At 42.2% G+C, this 21,606-nt stretch overlaps 2 protein-coding genes across 3 annotated transcripts in view; both read left to right on the top strand.

Moving 5' to 3' along the window:
- mcf2lb (mcf.2 cell line derived transforming sequence-like b) overlaps positions 1-16,003 on the top strand; it is a 29,436-nt gene extending 13,433 nt beyond the window's left edge. The window contains exons 4-33 of the mRNA XM_062403304.1: positions 2,187-2,277; positions 5,289-5,408; positions 5,601-5,717; positions 6,050-6,199; positions 6,319-6,443; positions 7,116-7,230; positions 7,317-7,436; positions 7,899-8,090; positions 8,178-8,369; positions 8,584-8,743; positions 9,712-9,773; positions 9,879-9,964; positions 10,114-10,180; positions 10,269-10,384; positions 10,544-10,613; positions 10,703-10,795; positions 10,885-10,977; positions 11,068-11,193; positions 11,404-11,625; positions 11,707-11,799; positions 12,183-12,261; positions 12,402-12,471; positions 12,575-12,687; positions 12,946-13,038; positions 13,436-13,501; positions 13,660-13,737; positions 14,135-14,244; positions 14,842-14,954; positions 15,361-15,464; positions 15,556-16,003. Coding sequence (XP_062259288.1) covers positions 2,187-2,277; positions 5,289-5,408; positions 5,601-5,717; positions 6,050-6,199; positions 6,319-6,443; positions 7,116-7,230; positions 7,317-7,436; positions 7,899-8,090; positions 8,178-8,369; positions 8,584-8,743; positions 9,712-9,773; positions 9,879-9,964; positions 10,114-10,180; positions 10,269-10,384; positions 10,544-10,613; positions 10,703-10,795; positions 10,885-10,977; positions 11,068-11,193; positions 11,404-11,625; positions 11,707-11,799; positions 12,183-12,261; positions 12,402-12,471; positions 12,575-12,687; positions 12,946-13,038; positions 13,436-13,501; positions 13,660-13,737; positions 14,135-14,244; positions 14,842-14,954; positions 15,361-15,464; positions 15,556-15,635 — 3,316 coding nt within the window. The 3' untranslated portion in view covers positions 15,636-16,003. The remainder of the gene's footprint in view (positions 1-2,186; positions 2,278-5,288; positions 5,409-5,600; positions 5,718-6,049; positions 6,200-6,318; positions 6,444-7,115; positions 7,231-7,316; positions 7,437-7,898; positions 8,091-8,177; positions 8,370-8,583; positions 8,744-9,711; positions 9,774-9,878; positions 9,965-10,113; positions 10,181-10,268; positions 10,385-10,543; positions 10,614-10,702; positions 10,796-10,884; positions 10,978-11,067; positions 11,194-11,403; positions 11,626-11,706; positions 11,800-12,182; positions 12,262-12,401; positions 12,472-12,574; positions 12,688-12,945; positions 13,039-13,435; positions 13,502-13,659; positions 13,738-14,134; positions 14,245-14,841; positions 14,955-15,360; positions 15,465-15,555) is intronic.
- An 889-nt stretch (positions 16,004-16,892) lies between these two features.
- LOC133966920 (PHD finger protein 11-like) lies at positions 16,893-21,509 on the top strand. 2 transcript variants are annotated; one of them, XM_062402025.1, is made up of 12 exons: positions 16,893-17,127; positions 18,274-18,378; positions 18,487-18,620; positions 18,750-18,781; positions 18,864-18,955; positions 19,694-19,764; positions 19,866-19,915; positions 20,004-20,083; positions 20,187-20,206; positions 20,996-21,069; positions 21,162-21,229; positions 21,351-21,509. In XM_062402025.1, the coding sequence occupies exons 1-12, from the start codon at positions 17,017-17,019 to the stop codon at positions 21,360-21,362; spliced, it is 849 nt and encodes a 282-aa protein (XP_062258009.1). In that variant the 5' UTR covers positions 16,893-17,016; the 3' UTR covers positions 21,363-21,509. The 2 variants fall into 2 exon arrangements, 1 of the variants encoding a protein (XP_062258009.1); XR_009924006.1 differs by lacking the exon at positions 20,187-20,206 and having other exon boundaries at positions 21,351-21,497.
- The last annotated feature ends 97 nt before the right edge of the window (positions 21,510-21,606 follow it).

Raw genomic sequence — 21,606 nt, forward strand, 5'->3', positions numbered from 1 at the left:
GTTTTATGTAGTTTTAATTTTTGGATTACACCGTAATAACAGAGATAGACTACAAAAAACTATCGAGTTGATTCTAAGATATTTTGCCTGATTTGTAATACAGTTTTCTCTCAAAATGTTCTAATCTGTTTTTAATTTAACATACCAGTGCCCTTATATCCAGACAGTCACTTGTTCTGCTCTTAAGTGCTTGAAGGGGAGGGAGGAAGGGGAGGGTGCAGCAGTGTGTGTGTGTGTGTATTGCTCTGTGATATGCGTTCATGCAGAAAATCTCCCTCATCTGCATCACCATTACACACAGTGCTTTTTCACAGCTCAACTCACAGCTTACATTGCCTCCGCACGCTTTGACCCGAGCCTTACAGTTATTATTAGAAGGATGCTCTTGCATGTGCAACCACAAGATCACCAGGCAGTTTTATGAATATTTAAATTAAGCCGTTTATGCGTGAAACTGCCTGTTTGCAAGATGATATGGAAGTTATGCATACGATTTTACGATTTACTGTGTCCGGGGTCGTATTGATAATTTCAAATACAGCTTTGATTACAAATTGGTTTAACTGTAAGTATTGAAACAAAAGTTGATCTTAAATGCAGTTTCATAAGTTATAGAGAACGCCGCACCACTGGGAACATTTTGAAAAAAACTGATTAAATGTGGTTTAGATGAAGCTCTGGTATACATCCATTGTCCCACTCCAACACAACCAGGAATCAGAACAGATAAATTAAATATAAATAAATGTAATATAACATGGTTTTAATAAAATTATTATGGCATTTGGCTGAAATACATCGGGGTGATTGTGGTGTAATAGCAGCATTAGAGGCCCCTTTCCCCATGTTCATCTAATGTTCTTCTATAAACCTGTGTAGTTATATGTTCACCATAAACCACCCTCTCATATATGAAGCCGTAAATGTCTCGAAGGCAGAAAAGCTTCTTTCCTGGTCTCCCCCTCCTCCTCCTCCTCGTCCCCCTCCTCATCCCCCTCCTCTTCCTCTGCGGCTGAGATGTAAAGCAGTTTGCGCTTTGAAAGCCTGAGTGTCTCTGAGAGTGTGTTTACATGATTAAACACAGAGCAGAGAAGTGGGGATGATGGAGGAAGAGAATAGGAACAGATGAAAGTGGAGGGGAAGTGCAGGAGAGAAAAAAGGATGAGAAGAGTGAGGATAAAGTAGAGAGGCAGACCTGGATCAACACTCTGAATACCTCAGAGCATCCTATTTGATCCTGCCCTACATCTATAACGATCCTGTGATTGGCTCCAGAAGCTGCTCATCACTTTGCAGCCACCTTGTTATTGGCTTGTGTCCCAGCAGCTATCCGTCTCATTGGCTGGAATACAGATGCTGCACAGGAGGATTCAGAGGCTGGATCTTGTGATTGTCTGAGGCATTTGTCTCCCCCCCCTGCGGACGACACAACACACCGGGATTTACTCGCATCCTGTGTTTTTATTTCACATGGACTACTCCTTCAATCTGCTGCCACCCTGTTTTGTGCATTTAGTAGCTGCAGAATTAGCAGATATGAAAGCAAACACTTTGGGATAATTCTGCAAAAGAAAGATTGGGACAGGGCTTTTGGTGCTCACCTATGCTGTAGGTGCATCATGTTTCCAGGTAAGCATGGGGGAAGCTGCCACATGTAATCATTGGTGTGTAGCAATCCTCTCTTGGGGGACCAGAGAGACGGAAGGGGAAGGGGGGAGCAAGGAGAGAACAGGGGGCTGGGGGCCCAGAAATCCGGAGGTGCTTCACAGGCAGCTAGTGCAGTCCTAAAAAGCGTCTGCTGCTAGGAAGATAAAGAGCAGCATTACTAAACGACAAGCTGTGAACAAGCAGTTGGCTCCATCACTCTATGTTTTGTTTATTTTTGTGTTATCTTTGTGAAATTACATCCAAACGAGTTCACAGCAGCTTCTGTTCAACGTTTCTCTGTGGCTCTCCAGAATGTGTGTTTGACTTTGAAAGTTTCATCAGTAAATACTATAATTTAATAAAATGAGTCGTCACTTCTTTGTTGACTGTAAGGATGATACAGAGAACATATGTTGTAAACAATCTAATTTTATTCGCTGTGATGTCAAATCAAGATCTGCTCACCCCTGGACTATCATTGCTGGTAAAACAGACGAGTATGTAAGTTGTTTTAAATATGTTGCCTCTTTGTGTTACAGTTTGTCATCGACAGGCGTGGGTTTCATCCTGGTCATTGATCGACGGCAAGACAGATGGGCGGCTGTTAAGGGGACCCTGCTACGTATTGCAGTAAGTTTGTTTTTGTGTCTGCCGACTGTGCGCTTTCTGTTTGTGTCTGTGTGGGAGAGAAACCGATCTTTAATGAACTGTTGAGATGAGAGAACCAGGGTTTGAGGAGGATTCAGGTCCTGCACCCTCAGGACCCTTAGGTCAGGTTACAGAGAGATGTTGGAGCATCCTCAATTCTCCTTCACGGCTCCGTCACTAATGTCACCAGCAAGGGGCAGAGCCAACACCAGCCCCCATCCCAGCATGTTTGTCTACAGCTGCAGGGGGAAAAACCCTCACATGCCAGCAAAAGACAGAGGAGAGGGAGATTTTATTTGTTCAATCATTCATTGAGATGTCACTCATCTTTTCTTCAAGCTGATTTACTAATGAAAGAAAACACTTAAAAAAAAAAAGCCTAAACTAATTTATAGTAGATAATGAGTCAGCTAGATGAATGTGGATAGCTCACATGGTACATTTGAGTTGATTTAGCCTAAAGCTTTCTATTCAGCCCCCAAGTCCGGATCCATGCCAAAAATTTAATGGGTTGTTGTTGAGTCAATTTTGCATAATCCTGCTGACAAACAAACACATGGATGGGATACAAAACATAACCTCCTTGGTGGAGGTAATAGTAATAAATGTGAAATAGTAATAAAAGTAAAACTTAAAATGTAAAGTATGGACAACAAATGGGAATGGGCAAACAGTCAATAATGGTTCATTGCACCATAATGAGTCTCTTATTTTGCTGTTTAAGTGGAATATAGTTGTAGTTGTAATCAGTTAATTTCCTTCTGGTCCGTGTTCCATTCTTTTCTTCTTAATATGTGTGTTTGGGAGAATCATCACATCATAGTCTCCGAATATTTTGGAGTTAAAACAAAGGCAGCCTTATATCCCCGGCCACCGTGGAGTATTGATGTTTGTTTCATTCCCATTTCTCAATAATCTTGTAGAGAATACAAATGTTGAAGTAATTGGATATGTTTTGGTTTGGACAGATCTCTGCACAACATAGAGGACTAAATGGAAAAATGAAATATCTGAGCGGGGCAGAGGGAGGGTGAAAGAGAGATGAATATCACCACCCATGGTCTCCAGAGACCTGGGGGACCCACTCACTCATTTCAAATTAAATAAAGCTTTATTAATCCCACATGGGGACTTGAACAGGCTGACAGGCTGGTAATGGGAGGCGTTCAGTCATCCCTGCTATAATGTCCTGTTTCGGGTGATTCAGCCGGGCTGCTAAATACATCGTGATGAAAACTGGAATTTTCATGATGCTACTGTTGAGGATAGTTTAAAACACATGGTGATGCATTTACTCAGCAGGCTTCTAAATTCAGTGTAAACATGTATGAGTGAATGACAGAGAGAGAATGAATGTGCTGCTGTTGAATGAATCTTTGTCTTGACTTTGTGTGTGTGTGCGTGTGTGTGTGTGTATGTATGTATATTAGCACACGTGTGTACACATGAGATTGTGTAAATGTGGGTCAGTGTGTTTTGAGGAAATGTTTACAGCTGCTCTGGCTGAGTCTGGTCTGATGACAGACACAGTTTGTTTAAAGACTGGCCCTAATTAAGTCTACAGTGAATGTCCCTGAAGAATGCCTCCTCCTGTCAGTTATATGGGTCTTCTTTTAGGCTTTGTGTGTGTGTGTGCGTGTGTGCGTGTGTGTGTGTGTGTGTGTGTGTTCATTTCCCAGTCTGCCATTGACAAAGAACGAGTAGACCATGACCCAAACTGCCGGCGACCACAGATCCAACCAGCGTGTTTTGAATCTGGTGCATTTAAAGGATACAGTCACATATTCTATTGTGTGGTTGTTGTCTGTGTCTCAGTATTTTAAAACTTCTCTCCTCAGACCACTAAACCCATGAAGTTTTAGTTTTATCCTTCAGAAATGGCTGTCTGTGTTTTGTCTGTGGTGAACTCATCCTTCACAACTTCAACAAATCATAAAACGGTTGAAAGCTCTTGACTCTCCTGATTAGTGCTGCGACAATTAACAGATTATTAGATCAGTAATCGACTACTAAACTCACCGCCACCAATTTTGATCTATTTCATCTATTTAAGGGTTTTAATGTTATTTCTAATGAAAAAAGGGTTCTGGTTCTTTGTTCCTTTAATGACAGTAAAGTGAATATCTTTGGTTTGTAGCCTGAACAAGACATTTATATTTTATTTATTTTAATATTTATTACAGCAGGTCACACAGGATAAGCACTGAATTGATTCATTAATTTCATTAACAGTTATGATCGTAAGTGTTTTTTGGATTAACAATGCTTTCAGTTTTATTCCTGCTTAGACCAGCATTCTTCAACTCACCTCCAATCAGGCAAAAACATCCATTTAGGTCATTAGCTCATTTAATCTGCATTATTAGTAGCCTCCTCTCAGTAGAAGAGATCAGTGTCCGCCCTCAAACATCCTCCAGCTGCTTTCACAGCAGTTCTCCATCTCTCAGTGTCAACCATGACATTTTAACTGGCTCTTAATTGGTTCTTTTGGCTCAGCAGAGGGTGTGGTGGAAACACTCTGCGATGGATATGAGGAGGAGTATGATGCATGTTTAAAAAGCAGCAAATCAAACTCTTTCAGCTTTGTGAGATTTTGCTTTATGCTGAGTCTAAGGTTAATCGGAACCTGGTGCATATACCGCTGTTTAAGCAAATGCAGACATTTTCCTGGACCCATGCATCTGTTGGTGGTGGCTCTTTCTGCCTTGCTGTTCCAGAGGACATGAAGATTCATGTCCCTGCCACAAGATTGTGCCCCACATCCCCCACACCCTTCTCATTCTCTTATCCTCCACACACTCCCATGTACTTGCATTCATGAATGTCTATGAGAGTTTTCACATGGGAGACAGAGGGAGAAACAAAGGGAGAGAATCACACATAGGACGTGCTGGTCCTCCGGCTGAAGTGTGATGTATAATGGGATCAGGGTGGAGAAGGATCTTGTCTGCTTCGTCACATGACTGAGTGTCTCTCTGCTCGCTATTTTTCAGGGCTCCTTCCCAGGGAACCTCCAGCTGGTTCTGGTTCTGAGGCCCACCGCCCTCCTGCAGCGCACGCTTTCCGACATCCTCTTCAAGTTCAACAAGGATGAGTTCAAGATGAAGGTTCCGGTGTGTAGTCACTCACGAGGAGGACAGAGAATGTTGCACCTTGTAAAGCCCTATGAGACAAATTGTGATTTTTGAATATGAGCTATACAAATACAGTTTTGTTGATTGAATTCCCACTGTGCAACCAATGACAGTTAATATAGAGTTTTTATAATCAAATGACATGAGCGTGATCATGTGTTTCTGTCTCAGGTGATCATGCTGAGCTCAGTGACTGAGCTTCACTCCTACATCGACCGCTCCCAGCTGACTAATGAACTCGGGGGAACGCAGGAGTACTGCCATGAGAAGTGGATCTCTCACCGCACTGTATGTACGCTGTAGTGTTTACAGCAGCCCACACTGCACAGTTACCATGGGCTAAATACACACAGACATTACAAGAATTTTTACATACAAAATAAATATATGCAGTGAAATAAGTGCACAAGAAAAATAAGAGATAAGAATAAATGAATCAATAAGTCTGATTTGAGAAGCTCACGTCAAGATAGTAGGGAAAAAGTTGAATTCAGAAAATATATATCTTTACGCTAGGATGAAACCCTCTTTTAAAGCAGTTTGCTCAAATATATACAACCACGGTAAAATACTCACAATGCCACCATCACTCTGCGTCTGCTCTGTCTTGTTCCCATCAGGCCATTGAATGCTTTGCACTCACGGTAAAGAAAACGGCACAGACCCTGCAGTCATTTGGGACGGAGCTGGCAGAAACCGAACTCCCCAACGAGATCCAGGCCACAATCGTCCTGCTCAGCACTCACACCGACAAGAAAGACAAAATGAAGGTAACACCACTGATACACCCACACTGAACTTCATTTCTCTGTGTATTTATACACACGGTAAATCTCTTTGGTTTATGCATATGTTGCCTCGGTTTGTGTGTGTGTGTGTGTGTGTGTAGGAGGATCTGCAGGTGGCTCTGGGTCAGGGCAGAAGGCTGTTGGAGAGCATCAATGAGCCTGTAGCACGAGAGCCCGACCACAACATGAACCAGGATGAGCTGGAGAATTTAGCCACTGTACAAAGGTTAGAAAACGTCCAGAGCTGATGGAGCTGCAGGATGGCTGCTAGAAACCAGGCAGCAACAAGAAGATGCTCTAGAGGAAATACAGAAAGGGGACAGCAACTTTCTCGTTTTAACTCTCAACAGACCAAAATGGCATCATCACATCAACACCTCGACCACTGGTTTAAAACATGCTCTTTATTCTCATTATTAAAGACCAGAAAGTATTGAGCTATTTTGTAATGATCATTTAAACTAATCAAGTAAAAGTACAATTTCCTACACCACAATTCACTTTTAATGAGGGAAACAGGTATGTTTGTTATACAGATTCTCAGATGTGTGTCTGATTTATTACCATAGAGAGTAAAGAGACTTCTGTTCTCTGTACTGATGGAAGGTGATGTGTTCATCGTTGTCTCTTCTCATCATAGAGTCACTGTAATAGTTTCAGTCGCTGTGTTCTTTGCGGTCAGTCAGTATTTTGAGCAACGCTCCAGGCACTGAGTCAAAAGGCATTAGTTGTACATACCACGCACATGCAAAAACACTCAGACAAAAATATCCAAGCACCACAGTCAGCATCGTCCCTACATCTAGTTCTTTATTCCCCCCCTCCCCGCTGTGTTTGCTGCCTGTTCTCTTTTTACCATCCATCTTCATCTCTGCCTTTTTGTCCGCTCCTCTGTCAGACTGCTGTCTCAGCTGGATGAGACCGAAAGGGCTTTCGATGAGTTCTGGGTGCGACATCAGACCAAATTGGAGCAGTGTCTCAAACTGCGGCACTTTGAGCACAACTACAAAGAGGTGAGCAGAGAATCCTCTGTACTCGACTGCAGTCAACACCATCTTGTTTCTGAACCTGAACACTGACTGTGGTGTCTCTGCTGCAGGTGAGGGCTCTGCTGGATCAGGTGTCTGAGAAACTTGCAGCCTTCTCTGAGGTCGGAACCAGCCAAGCTCACGATGAGCACGTCGTCTGTGAACTCACAAGTTATGAGGAGAAAGTCTGTGTAAGTACCCCCCCCCCCCCCCCCCCAAACACACACACACTATCAGAGCTTTGTCCAACCATGACATGATTTGCTGAAAATAATATCTACCTAATGGGTTTACTACATTCTCAGTTCTGTTTGAATCTGACTTTTGTCATAAAGGTTATCAAATTATACAGAAATAGGTTTGTAATACTACTTTAAAGTTTGCTCCAACTCATTGAAACATCTAGAAAGACGTAATAAAGGTGCAATAATCTGGGAGAAAATAAAATAACGTCTCTGCGCAGGCTTTGCAGTCTTTCAAATTTAAAGTTACAAATATGTAAAATAATCACATGACCACTAATTTATAATCATTCTAATATCTAGCAATACCAAAAAAACACCATAATTTAATTTCATAAAAGAATTTGGGGAATACCTAATGGAATACAATTTTGAAAAAAATAAAGTTTTAACTACCTCACCGCTCCACAGGAGGTGCTGGACCGAGCCTCAGCTTTGTCTCGTGAGGGCGACGAACTCATCGGGAACTCCCACTATGCTGAAGACTCCATTCAGCCCAAGTGCAGTGAGCTCAGAGCAATCAGTGAGAGCGTGAGCAGCAGCCTGAGGGCCAAGAAGGATCATCTCCTCAAAGCCATGGAGCTGCATCACTGTTTGCAGAGGGTGAGTAAAATAATCAAAAGATTTGTCCTGTTACCTCATCTTATTTAGTTTGTTTTTTTCTGATTCCTCCTCCTCTGTCCTCCTCAGGCCTGTAAATGGGTTGATGACGGAATATACCTGCTGGCGTCTCAGCCGGTCGACAAGTGTCAGTCACACGAGGGGGCTGAGTTAGCGCTGCAGGAGCTGGAGCGTTATCTGGAAAACGCAGGCCCGAACCAGCTGACAGACCTGGAAACCATCTGGAAGGAGTATGATGCTGTGATCAACCAGCAGTTCAAGGTAGAAGAGCCAAAGAACAAACATGTCCCTGTCACTGTATAACAACCTGATTGAATTATCATAAATAGGCTCGACCATTGTTACTGATCAGAGCTACAATCACTCTTTATTGATGCTAATTTACATGTTGTCTTCAAATGACCTGCTTAAAGATAAATGACCTAATCAATCATAGGATATTGATGCAGAGTGTTGATGACTTCCTGTGTGTCAGGACCGAGTGGAGAGGATTTCCCAGAAGCAGGCGTCCATGCAGGAGATGTTCGACAAGAGGAGGGTGAGCCTGAAGAAGCTGGCCGCCAAACAAACCAGGCCGGTGCAGCCGGTAGCTCCCAGACCTGAGGCCTTCATCAAATCCCCTGTCAGCTCACCTGGTCAGTCTCCACACATGGAACTTTGATTTTACAAATCTTTTTTAGTTAAGTATTCTTTGCATGACCCTAATGTACTTGAAACCATGCACAACCCTGTATTATCAGGTTCTATTTTCCAGAGCCTTGAAAATATATTGAAAATGTCATATCACGTATGGCTCATGATGTAGAAATACTGTTTAAATATTAATTAACAGACACGCCAGAAATTTCAAGTTGAAAAAGGTATTTGTGAGTTTCTCGGTATCTCAAAAGAGTGTCAGCTCACACTGAAGACAAAGGTCTTAAAAGAAAACAAAAAACATTCAGTAAGACTTTTGTTGTAGTCCGTCTTGATTGTCAGTATCTAAGAGATAAAATGAATAGTGAAGTTTTTAATCAATAACGTAAGAAAGAAGGTTTTATTTTGTTGGTTATTTTATTATGAAATTCTTTGCTAATAAGATTGAAAAATCTTGGTTTGTTTTTTGAGCAATTGCAGAAAACTTCAGGGCAGAAGTATATTTACTTCTTCAAAACCTTAAACCAGCAAGTAGTAGTCTTCCCATATGTTACTCATGTTTCTCATATGTTGTGCCGCCTAAAATTACTCTTTGTTTTTATTGTCTGCTATTGTTAGATACAACAAAATACAATGTGATCTGAGTTTTTTATCAGCACAATAAAGCCCTGTAAAGATTGTAAACAGTATTTTGGAGCCAAACAATACAAAAGACAATATTTCTTGCATATCACATTTTGCTAAATCTCAAGATGTTTAAAGCATAATTTGTCTGACAGTGCCAGAATCAAAAGGAGAAATGAATGCAGGTTATATACAATTTAAAAAAATACTTCCATTGTATCTTCTCACTCAAAAGTTTTTCTATTTAAATATTAAATTAAACCACAAAATATGTGCAATCTAAACACTTGAATTGCCGACTGACAAGCCTGGTTCATATAATGACTGTTTCTTCATCTTTTAGCCCACAGAGCACAGCAGGAGAAGAACTCCTCAGAGACAGACACTGGGAACAACTGTGAGAAAGTGAGTGTTGAGTTTCCTGTTGTTGTGTTTGCTCTACAAGCTCTGAAAGTGTGTATTGTCTGTGTGTCTTTTCATGCTGAATTCTACATGGTCGTTCTCTCTCAGGGAAATGGCCAACTGCAGAACGGAGACAGTATCAGCCGACATGCCTCGCTGTCCGAGGAGGAGGAGAACCTGGCAGTTCTCAGGAGGTGAGGGGTTGTTCGTCTGTTATCAAATTACACAGCAGATGGGCCGTGTGGACACGCGTCTCGTTATCTACAGAGCTGCACGTCCACCTACTGCTTTATTTGATCCCTCTTTCTGTCCGTCTCACCCTCTGTCCTCCTTCTGTCTTCAGGCATGTTATGAACGAGCTGCTGGAAACTGAGAGAGCCTATGTGGAGGAGCTGCTCTGTGTGTTGCAGGTTAGTATTCACTCCGCGGGAGGATTCACAGTCTGACTTCACCTGTGCCTGCAGTTTCATTATTTATTAATTGCTGTGTGTGTTACAGGGATATGCCTCAGAGATGGATAATCCCGCCATGTGCCTCCTCATGCCCGCGCCGCTGCAGAACAAAAAGGAGGTTCTGTTTGGAAACATGCCTGAAATTTACCACTTCCACAAGAGGTGAATGAGCGCCATCTGGCTGTCAATAATGATATCTGCACTGTGACTTGACATTTTGTCGGCCGTCACAGCTAATCAGCATTTTAAATCGATAATCTTCTTTATTCTTTTGCCTCACTCTGTCTCATCTGTTCTCCTTCATCATTTTGTTGTTTCCAGGACCTTTCTGCGGGAGCTGGAGCAGTACACCGACTGCCCTGAGCTGGTTGGAAGGTGTTTTCTAGAGAGGGTGAGCTCATTATCGTATCCCCGTATTCTCAGCACATCTCCAGATTCATCTTCTTCTCGAACAGAAATAATTTACCCTTCCTCCCTCAGATGACAGATCTGCAGATCTATGAGAAGTACTGTCACAACAAGCCTCGCTCTGAGAGCCTCTGGAGGCAGTGCTCAGACTGTGCCTTCTTCCAGGTGAACACACTCTTAAACATTGTGGTTCAAACCTAATTGTAATTTGTGTGCTTTATTTAACATTGTCCTGTTCTGTTTAATTGCATCAGGAGTGTCAGAAAAAGCTGGAGCATAAACTGGGTTTAGATTCTTATCTGCTGAAGCCGGTTCAGAGGATTACCAAATATCAGCTCCTACTGAAGGTACATCCCTGTCCTGGGGCTTAATCTGTGTTTTTTAGAGAAACTTCAGTCCTTGTTCTGAGCTGCTTGTTCGTGTCCTGCTAACTACAGGAAATGCTGAAGTACAGTAAGGGCTGTGAGGGGACAGATGACCTGCAGGAGGCGCTGACCTCCATCCTGGGCATCCTGAAGGCCGTCAATGACTCCATGCACCTCATCGCCATCACCGGATATGAGGTAAGTCATTAAATAAGATACAGGCGAATAAATCATAGAGAAAATGTGTCAAACAGGTCACTTACGCAAAATAAAAAACAGACATGGTGTGTGTGTGACGTGTGTGAGACGTGTGGAGTCCTGTGAGTCTCACAAACTTGTTGGATTACTAAAGAAGGAATTAGTTTGTTGTCAATCGGCTCCATCTAACAGCATCTTTCCCTTTCTCAGGGTAACCTGAGTGAGCTGGGGAAGCTGCTGATGCAGGGGTCGTTCAGCGTGTGGACGGAGCACAAGAAAGGTCACGCCAAGGTCAAGGATCTGGCCCGGTTCAAGCCCATGCAGCGGCACCTGTTCCTCCACCAGAAAACCCTGCTCTTCTGCAAGAGGAGGGAGGAGAATGGAGAGGGCTATGAGAAAGCTCCATCGTACAGCTTCAAACAGTCTCTGAATGTGAGCACCTCCGCAGCAGTCATGTTGTGAATCCTGTTGGGATTTCTGTCCTGTACTCATCAGTGTTTTCTCTCTTAACAGATGAGCGCTGTGGGCATCACTGAGAATGCAAAGGGAGACAACAAGAAGTTTGAAATCTGGTGCAACTCAAGAGAAGAGGTTTATATTGTTCAGGTATGTCAACACAAAGAAAGGAATAGATCAATCTACACTTTTTCTGAATTTCTAAATAATCAAATTAAGCAATTCTTCCATACCACCAAGACTCTTTGTTTTCCAAGATCTAGAAAATACCTATCAGTGTTTGTTTATTTTAAGTCAATCTCTCATTTCTGTTCTGATGCATTAATGCATTTAATTAATCTGAGGCTGAAGATCATCTCTAACACATCTTCAATTCAGTATTTTTTTCGTATGGAACTTTTGGAATTTGTTGACAGTAAGAAAAATGCTAACTCAACCCAAGTACATTGTATTGTATTGGAACAGTTGGAACAATATTGTATTTGGCTGTTTATCTCAGAGCCTTTTTCAATTTTGTAACTCTTCTTTTTCAGGCACCAACAACTGAAGTAAAAACCACTTGGGTGAATGAGATCAGGAAGGTTCTGACAACCCAGCTGGAGGCGTGCAGAGGTACGGAAACACGTTCACTTTTAAAAGATTAAATGACACCAGAGTCAGTTTTCATATTTAGTTCATAAAAATCTGAATCAGAAACGATTATTTAGTTGTGCTGATTATAAACCCTTGTGTCCCTCCCTCTGTGTGAGTAGCCAGCCAACAGAAAGCACCAGATCAGGTTGTCCAGTCCTCTCCTGCATCTAGTGGAACAATAAGTCACAGGTGAGTCCAGAACACCCCGCCTCCATTATGCTCTTCAGTTTGGACAGTGAGTCTTTCCAGGTACTGGTGTCTGACGCCTCACTTTCTCTTTTTTCACCCACAGTCCGTTCAAGACGAGTCAGAGGAGCTTTAAGAAGGGAGAGGAGAAGAAAGCCGAGCCCTGCAGCCCTGACATCAACTCCTCCTCCTCCTCCTCACCAAAGCCCACAGGGAAAGGTAAGAAGTGCAGCGAGGACAGTTGTAACCTTCCTTTCTCTTTTGTCTTTTAACAAATCTGAGAGAGCATTTGCTGTGCACACATATTATAAACTACACTTATCACTGCTCCACTTTGCTTCCCCTCTTAAAACGAATAACCCTTTGTCTTCTGTCCTCTCCCCCAAAACATTCAATTCTCCTCTTCATTGATTTTCTGCATTTTCACTTCCTTCTTTGTGTCTGTGCTGTCTTCTTGTCTTTTTCCCTCCGGGTCAGACGAGGCTGCCACAAGCCCGACCTCGGACAGAGCTGCTGTGGCTAAAAAGCGCTTTACTTTGCAAGGTTTCAGTAACCTCAAAGCTCCGAAAGGTAACGGCAGGCCATCGTCAACTTCATATCTGACATCTGTCACATCCTCTTCTGCACCTCGCACCGGTGCGCCTCACATTTAACTGGTGTGTCTCTGTATTTGATTGAGTCGTGTCCCTTCCTTATCTCATCTCCTCTGTGGAGTTTACACACACGCAGGCCCAAGCCCCCCCACCCCTCGTACACTGACAAAAAAAGATACGAGAGAGGAGTGGGGGTGAACGAGGCGGTAAAAGTCCACCAGTGGTGACTAACCGTGTGAATACAGGGTTTTCACACTGTTACAGGGTTTTTATTAATTCCTCATCAGAAGTTAGAATGTGCTCTTCATTCTTGCTCAGTGTTTCTTTTGTGACTCAACATCGATCTGTTTCTCCTTTTCCCTGCTGCGCGTCAGGATCCCCGACGAGCCTCGACCACAAGACAAAACGCCAGAGTGACCCGACGCCATTCGGCTTCAAAGGTTCGTCAGTCACTTCGGCAACACATGCGTTTGCTCCCTGTCTAGGTAGCTGTTGATTCTCAATACCTGAGCACAGTCGAGCTCTCTACACCACTGATGAGGCCGATTGGCTGTAGCTGCTCGCCCAGTGACTGGCTGCGTTGCTTCCTGTCCCTCAGATGCAGGTCCTCCCCCCCTCCCCCTGAGCAGGGCCAGGTGGTTCAGCACCTCTAGTCTCTTACAGACAAAGTGGAGAGGTACACTGACTCCAGCTGTCTCACTCTGGCTGTTTGTTGGGTCAATTGTTTCACTACTTTAATGGATTTATAGACCACACCATCTTTTCTCTTTGCTCGTCTGACTGCTCCGTGTTTCTGTCAGGCAACGGGTATGGAGAAATGGTCGCCTGCCACTTTATTACTTTGTCTGGAGTTTAAAAGTAGAACTGCATGTCCCTCTCTCCGGTAGTACAGTTTTTTTGGGGTCTGCTTGTGTGATGGTGATATTCACGGGATTAGCTCTTCTACCCTCTCTGTTCAAAAGAGCCACAAGCTGTTCTTCCTTTCCCTTGGATTCCTCTCTGCAGGTCTCTCACGTCTGAGAGCGGTCGAAGCTGCTGTACACTAAACACTACTGTTGCCCTTCTCTCCTCAGGCTGGAACAAAGCTTCCCTGTCGTTGGATGCCTCCGAGGAGAATGACGGCTATTCCAGCGCAGAGGAACCTCTTAACTCTGACCCAGAGGAGGACAGCGGCAAGAAGCTGGTGAGTGACTGTGTGAGATAAGAGCGTCAACATGTCTGTGTATTAACCAAAGTGGCTTTAGTTAGGGGGAAGCGAAGTGTCCATGGTATAAATATATAGCAGTGCAATGTCCTAGAAGACAAAAGGAACTTTCTGTGTGCATCTTGTGTGGCTCAGGTACAATTGTCATTTTGACCACTTGGGGGCAGCAAAAAAAACAATTAGCTCTATAGTTCCATACCAAATGCTCAGCCAAGTTCATGAGCTGGTAGATCAGAACAATTAGAAAATATCCGTCTGCTTCTGCTGGAAAAAGTATTTGATACTAAGTTTGTTTCTTAATTTTACTCAATCAAATTAATTAATACATTTTGTAATTGTACATTTTATTGATTTGTTGTCTAGTGGCTAAGCATGTTCTGACTGTATTTTGAAAAGTGCTATATAAATCAAGTTTGTTAGTATAAATAATTGCTTAGTGTAGCTTTAAGGTGACTCATGATTTGAGTCAAACTGTTTGCACAAAATAATGTCCTGTCTAACGTGTTACCGTAACTCTTGATCTTTTTCTAATTTGAGTGTGTGTCTGTGTCGGCTTCTCATCTTGTCCATGAGCAGAGTGCTGGGAAATACACGGTGTTGGACGACTACGAGAACGGCGGCGCTCAAGAGCTCCCAGTGAAGAGTGGAGACATGGTGGAGCTGGTTAAAGAAGGAGATGACGGACAGTGGTGAGAAACTGTCTGCTGCCAATCAGAAATAAACACAAGAATGGCCCAACACTCCTGTTAATTCAATCAAGCTGCACCAAATTACACACACTCGTAGATATCAGTTACCTAAATGTACCCCTATTACTCCCTGAAAAATTGGTGAAAAATAAGGAAAGTGATTAGAATTCCTGGATTTTTCCCCTGGTCTGTATCCACACCTTCATTTGCTGGGTTCTTTCCTGACCCATGCTCACAAAGTTCCATGATAATCTATAAAGTAGTTTTTGCGTAATCCTGTTTAGAAATAAACATAAAAGCCACTAACAAACAGACGGGGGTGAAAACACAGCCTCTATGGCAGAGTCATAAGTAGCACCACTATAATAACACGTGTGTGTGTGTGTGTGTGTGTGTGTGTTTGCAGGTTTGTTCGCAATCTGAGCACCTCTAAGGAGGGCTGGATCGCCTCTGCTAATCTTATCACCCTCATCAGAAAGTCCAAGTCTTGTCAGTCTCTCACCAGCTCAGGTAAATAAACCGTGTGCAACGTTGAAACGTGGTCGCTTTTGCAACTGTGCGACGTGTAAACACCCCTCTCTCATCCCTGTGTTCTGAACAGAAGGCAGCGGCTCTGGAAACGTCAGCGCGTCGTCCAGCTGCAGCGAGACCTACGCAGGCCTCTCCGACATCAAACCCTGAACTCCTCCGCACTTCCTCCGTCGCTGAACATGCTTCACGTGTCCGTGCTGTAACGCCAACATCAGTACTCATAAGCGTTTACTAACGTTTCCACTGCAAGCTGTGTTTATATCGCCACAGATCTAACTGTGGTGTCATTGTACAGTGAAGATATACAGAAATATGTCACATCCGGTAAACTCATAGTGTCGTAATCTTCCTCTATACACACACTTGTCTGTTCATTTTATTTTCCACGCAGGGTGTGTGTGAGTGTAATGTAATAGATGTATGAATTGGCCAGCAGGACTGATCTCAGTTAATGCATCTTTCAGTGTCTCGTTCAAAAGGAGTGATTAGATGTGGCTGACGTTGTTGTTGACATTCCCACCATTCAGCTTCTTAAGTCTAATCACCTCTATGTCCTGCTTATTTGTCCTTTTATTTATTTGTAAGAGACGAAAATGCCCGCATATAATTAGTAAATTTTTGATTTACTCCAATCTCTTTTCCTTTCTTACATCTTTCTCTTTTTCATCCGTCCGTTGTCATTGGAAATGCGTTCCGCCAACAGCTGTCTGAACATTTGTGTCCGAGCTCTTTTCTTTATTTTCTCTGTGGGTTTTCATGTTCGCTGCAGATTAAAGATGTTTCTCCGTGTGAATAATCAGAAATCACTGTATAGTGCTAATATATTCCCAGTGGAGGGATCATGTTCTGAATGTAGATATTGTTTATTAATGTGCATCTGTCATGAAATGTTTGTTACTGATGAGATGATATATTGTACATGAAGTTTGGTGATGTCACTACTTTGTGACGAGTCCTACAAAGGTTTTTATATATAAACAACTTGTGATAATACAATTAGCGTGTGTGTGTCTAATTTCGCAGGTTTGACTCTTATGTCTCGTCTTTGGCTCATTTAAAAACAAATAATTCATAGTTAAAGGACACGTTTTCTGGAACATTAATGTGAATAGATTGTACACAGTGTCAAAGATGAAAGTGAAAGAGTCACTAAAACCAGAAATGAAAGTGAAACTGTCCATTTGAGTTGCCAGGTTTGCATAATCCCATCGTTTTAACTTTTTTCAAATATGTTTACCCAGTTTATTTCACTGCCATGAAAAAAACGAACTTTTGTGTTTGAGTTGACATGAGCTGATATCAAGGATTATATCATCCACTGTTGCGCGATTCAAGCTGAATGTGAGAGCTCGATGGGGAGATGTCCCACTGTTTTTTTTTGACCAAACTGGCAACCCGCCTCCAAAAATAAAGGCAGCGAAGGATCACAGCAGGAAGTGTCTGCCGAACCCGGCAGCTTGGATAACTGTATAATTATAATTATATAATAACACTTCTACTAATACTAATACTAATAATCTTCTGAGGAGAAATGAGTCTGGGTCCTGTCGTGTCCTGTGTCCTCTGCAATCGCTCCGAGGAGACGACGACCACCGGAGCTTTATCAATCAAAGAAGAAGTCGCTGCTCATCAGAACTGTTTGGTAACAACCTGCATTTATACAGAAACTTCATTTGACTCCTATCGCAGATGAGTTATTACTGTTATCAGAGAACGAGCTGCAGTTAGACTCGAGTGTAGCCGCAGAGAACGTGAGAAAGGGAACCAGGGCTGAGTTCATGTTCGGGCGGGAACTCCACAGTGTGAAGTGTTTGAATCCTCACGTTATAAAGGTCAGAGGCCATACATGTGTTTCACAGGCACGTCAAGAATTGCTCTTCTACTGTGTAATGATGAGTCTTTACTGCTTTTTCATTTGCAGATTTGAAACCTCACAATGATTCCTCTTAGGAATCATTAACAAATCTTTGGGGATATATATCAGTGAGAGAATTTTTCTTTTTACTCAATAGTCGGGTATATCTTCATCAGCCCCAGAAAATCCACACCAGGATTAGCTTAACTATTTTTCCTGATCTTATGGTTGAGTGGTTGTGGATTAAGTGTTAAACAATTTAGAATTCAAACACATTTAATCAGATATTTCTGTTTCATCCAGATTTGATCCTGAGTCATTCACCTGATTCACTGTACTCATGTGATATTGTCCCACATCTCTGTTTTTATTATTAAGACGCATTTATTAGTCCCAAACACATGCACAGACATGCACAGGCACACTCATGCAGGTAGGGAAATTTAATCTCTGCTTTTTACCCATCTGGTGCAGGACACACAGAGCAGTGAGCGACCATGTACGGCGCTCGGGGAGCAGATGTTGGGGGAGTAAGGTGCCTTGCTCAAGGGGCACTAGACAGGATAGGGAGACTCTTGGATTTTTTGGACAGATCAATCCAGGTTCGTCTTTTGTTGTCTCTCCGTGGAGTCGAACCAGAGACGAACCAGAGACCTTCTCTGCCCATAGTCCAAGTTTCTGCCACAAGACCACCGCCTCTCCTATAAAAGAGTAGTTCCCATACCGGGAGTCGAACCCGGGCCACCTGGGTGAAAACCAGGAATCCTAACATAGACCATATGGGACCGGTTTTAATGCACAGGTTTTTAAGTTTGTGCTTCATTTAATATGTTTAACATTTCTTCATTTAAACACTTAGATACGTGCACGTCTGAATTAAAATGTCATTGCCCGACACATTTCTCCTCACTCGTGCCATTTCTGTTTTCACAGTTGTTTTCCTCTGGTATTTATTGTCGGGACTCCCCTCAGTTTGACGACCTGTTCGGTTTCTCCGTAGAGGATGTGCTGAAGGAGGTCACGAGAGGAAGGAAACTGGTAAGCCTCACTCACATCTTCAGGTCAGAACCAGTCTGACCCACTGACTGTGTCTTTGAGGCTGTTTTTTTTTTTTTTTTACTCTTGCCACTAATTCGTTTGCTTCAGAGATGCCACAAATGTAAGAAAAAGGGCGCCACTGCCGGGTGTGAGGTCAAAAGCTGCAAGAGGTCCTACCACTACCCCTGTGCAGTTCAGGAGGGGGCGAAGGACATTGAAGATCAGGTCAAAGGGAGTTATGGGTCAGTTCAACACATGTTTAACTAGAAAATCCTTCCTGTGTTCTGAAGATGCCTGTACTGCAGGTTACAAGTTTATTTGAATAACTGATCATTTACATTAAACTACATGTATTTGTCTTAATGTACCAGGTTGTACTGCTTCCAACACCAACAGCCACAGAGTAAGAGAGCATCTTTGAATTTGTACTCCTTCAGTTTTTCATGTGAACATTTTTTTGACACAAGTGTTCTTCTTTATCCCAGACACACAAAGCAATGGTTTGGTGAATAGGTTCAACTCCAACTCATCAGAACCTGGAACCTCCACCAATCCCCACGGAGCTGGATCAACTAAGGTTTGACTGAGAAAGTATCGGATCCGATACAATGACAGAACACACATCAGTTAAAACCACAAAACACCCAAAAAAATTAAATGTTCAAAATTTTCGGGGAAGATTAATACAAATTTTGTGTCCTATAGGGAATGATTATTACTATTATACTATACTACTAGTTTTTTTGGTTTAATAGTTTTTGAACATCAACAGGGAAAACTTTTTTTTTTAATCTATGTAAATTGTTTGATCTACGTAAATTTTAGGTCATGTGTCAGTCCTATAGAATTCAGATAACGCGATAAATGTGTGATGTTATAAACTGACTTCCTAGTGACTTTTTTATGACGTCACGTATCCTATAACATCATATGATGGGAAATCATTTTCAGATTTAGATCTAATATTTGCGGTGATATCTTGGAAAAGGTATTTCTCTGACGATATGTGTGTTGACCTTGACCGATGAACTCCAAATGCTAATCATCTGGAGATGATTAACATCCCAAGTAATATTCAAACCAAATTTGCAGAAATTCCATACATGGGTCATTGAGGTACTTTGTACATATACACACACGCCCAGACAGAGGTGAAGATAGAACCCTGTGTGTGCTGTGCAGGATGACTGTTTATTGGTTTTGGTCATTTAATGTTATTATGTCAACATAGATGTCGTTGTTAAAATGTCTATATTTCATTATTGTACATCACAACATGCGTCAGACTCGGTTTAATATGTTTATTGTCATCAAGGTTCACTGTCTCACCTGTGAGAAGAAAGAAGGAAACATCAGCCTGGATAGTTTGTCTCACAGCGTGGTCATGTGAGCTTAACAAACATCTTCCTCAATTAGTTGATAAGTAGCTGAAATATTTTTGATCTGCTGTCATCTGATCATGTTGTGATAACCGTGTGTGTTTTCAGGTGCTATTGTGACAAACACGTTCCTTCGTCATATCAGAGGAACGGTGATGGTAAGTTCTTGTTGGAGAGTCTCACAGATTCTGTCCTAAGGTGTTTCAGCTTTTAGCCTCACAGCTGAATCGACTTTCTACCTGACAGAGGATTCTACGGCAGCCGGACCGTCGGTTTCCAGCAGCGCCTCCAAATCGCCCTGCGCTCCGACACGATTGCCTGTCAAGGTTCACACATTATTCACGACCACTTCAAACAAATCTTTTTAATACTGTTTCAATTCCGAATGACTCTGGGATTTTGACCACTCTGCTTTTGTGTGTGATGCAGAGACGGTTGTGTCGAGACGAGTAAGTTTGTCACAATTTGCATCCCTTAACCTTCAAGGTGTATAATCTGTAGAACCTCCTGATTTCAGATATTATTAAGAGGAGGTTACTGCGTTTTAAAAGACTGAAAAGTCTTAAACAGGTATAAATAAATATTATAACTTAAATGTCCAGTGTGTAAGATTTGGGTGAAAGGGACCTATTGGCAAGAATTGAACAAAAAATAATCCTTGTGATGTTTTTTACCCTAGAATGGGCCCTTTATATTTAAATACTTTATATTTACATAAGGAGCAGGTCCTCTCTAGGCAGGCCACCATATTTTTTACAGTAGCCCAGACTGGACAAAGCTTTTATGAGAACTGAAGGCTACTGCAGGTTCTCTCTAATGTTTGGAAAAGAAGGGTGAGGTGGTGGTATTCACCTGCAACATGCAACTTCACCACTAGATGTCATTAAATTCTACACACAACCATTTCATAATTTGTCTCAATTATGGTATAGTTCATTGAATGCTACTTTTGTTGCCCTTCGAAATAGTATTTCTTCTCAGCTACTGCACTTTATCTTCAATTATTAGTTTAGGTAATTCTGAGACTCTGATATTTCTTCATATCTGGTGATTTCAATTCAATATGGTAGATACTCCTTAATAAGTACAAACTTAATACAGGTAAAAAAGAATAACACTATATTTTTATAGTTAAATGTAGTTTTATTCAATATATTTGATTTGTCAATTTTCCTCTACACTTAAATCCTGTAGTTTCTTGCCACCACAATGTTTTACATGTGATCTCTCCGTTGCAGGCTGGAGGAGAGCCCCTCGAAACGTCAAACTAAAGGACAGACGTTCACAACAACTGAAAATTCTTCAGACTCAGGTGAAGTCACATAAGAGAGTGTTACCTGTGTGTGTGTGTGTGGATCACTCTTGAATCGCATACTGATCTATATGATTCCCTGTTTTCTGCAGATATGGGTTTGTTTGCCCCTTTAGAGTCAGACATAGATGAAAGTGCCAACTCTGTTCCAGAGCAGGAAGTAGGTCGAAGCCTCTGTATTCATTATATTTTATCACTAATATCATCTTTCAAGATGTCTAATAAGCTGATATCCATCTTCTCTGTCGTTCACTCTTCTCCTCTTCTTCACTGTGCTTCAGTTTGTCAGGTAAGACTGAGACACAACAACAGCTGCTGATTACATCACCATGCACAGTTTCTCTTTCCGCTGGTCTCTCGGTATGAAACGGACAGTGGAGGATAACTCCTTAATGATTCTTCTGCCTTCACAGACAGGACGGTCCCTCACAGTCTCCCTCAGGTAAACCCTCACATTCAGATCATATTACCGACTGTACAACGGAAACAGGATGCTGAACACAATTGGTTTGTAAACTCACTGTAGGAAATCATCTG

Source organism: Platichthys flesus, chromosome 13, assembly GCF_949316205.1.
Source record: "Platichthys flesus chromosome 13, fPlaFle2.1, whole genome shotgun sequence".
Classification (NCBI taxonomy): domain Eukaryota; kingdom Metazoa; phylum Chordata; class Actinopteri; order Pleuronectiformes; family Pleuronectidae; genus Platichthys; species Platichthys flesus.

Bases quoted from the DNA above. Each gene is read 5' to 3' on its own strand.
- LOC133966920 (XM_062402025.1), top strand. From the start codon at position 17,017: ATGAGTCTGGGTCCTGTCGTGTCCTGTGTCCTCTGCAATCGCTCCGAG. The intron at 17,128-18,273 runs GTAACAACCTGC...CTGTTTTCACAG, and splicing joins CTGCTCATCAGAACTGTTTG to TTGTTTTCCTCTGGTATTTA. The intron at 18,621-18,749 runs GTCAGTTCAACA...TTAATGTACCAG, and splicing joins CAGGTCAAAGGGAGTTATGG to GTTGTACTGCTTCCAACACC.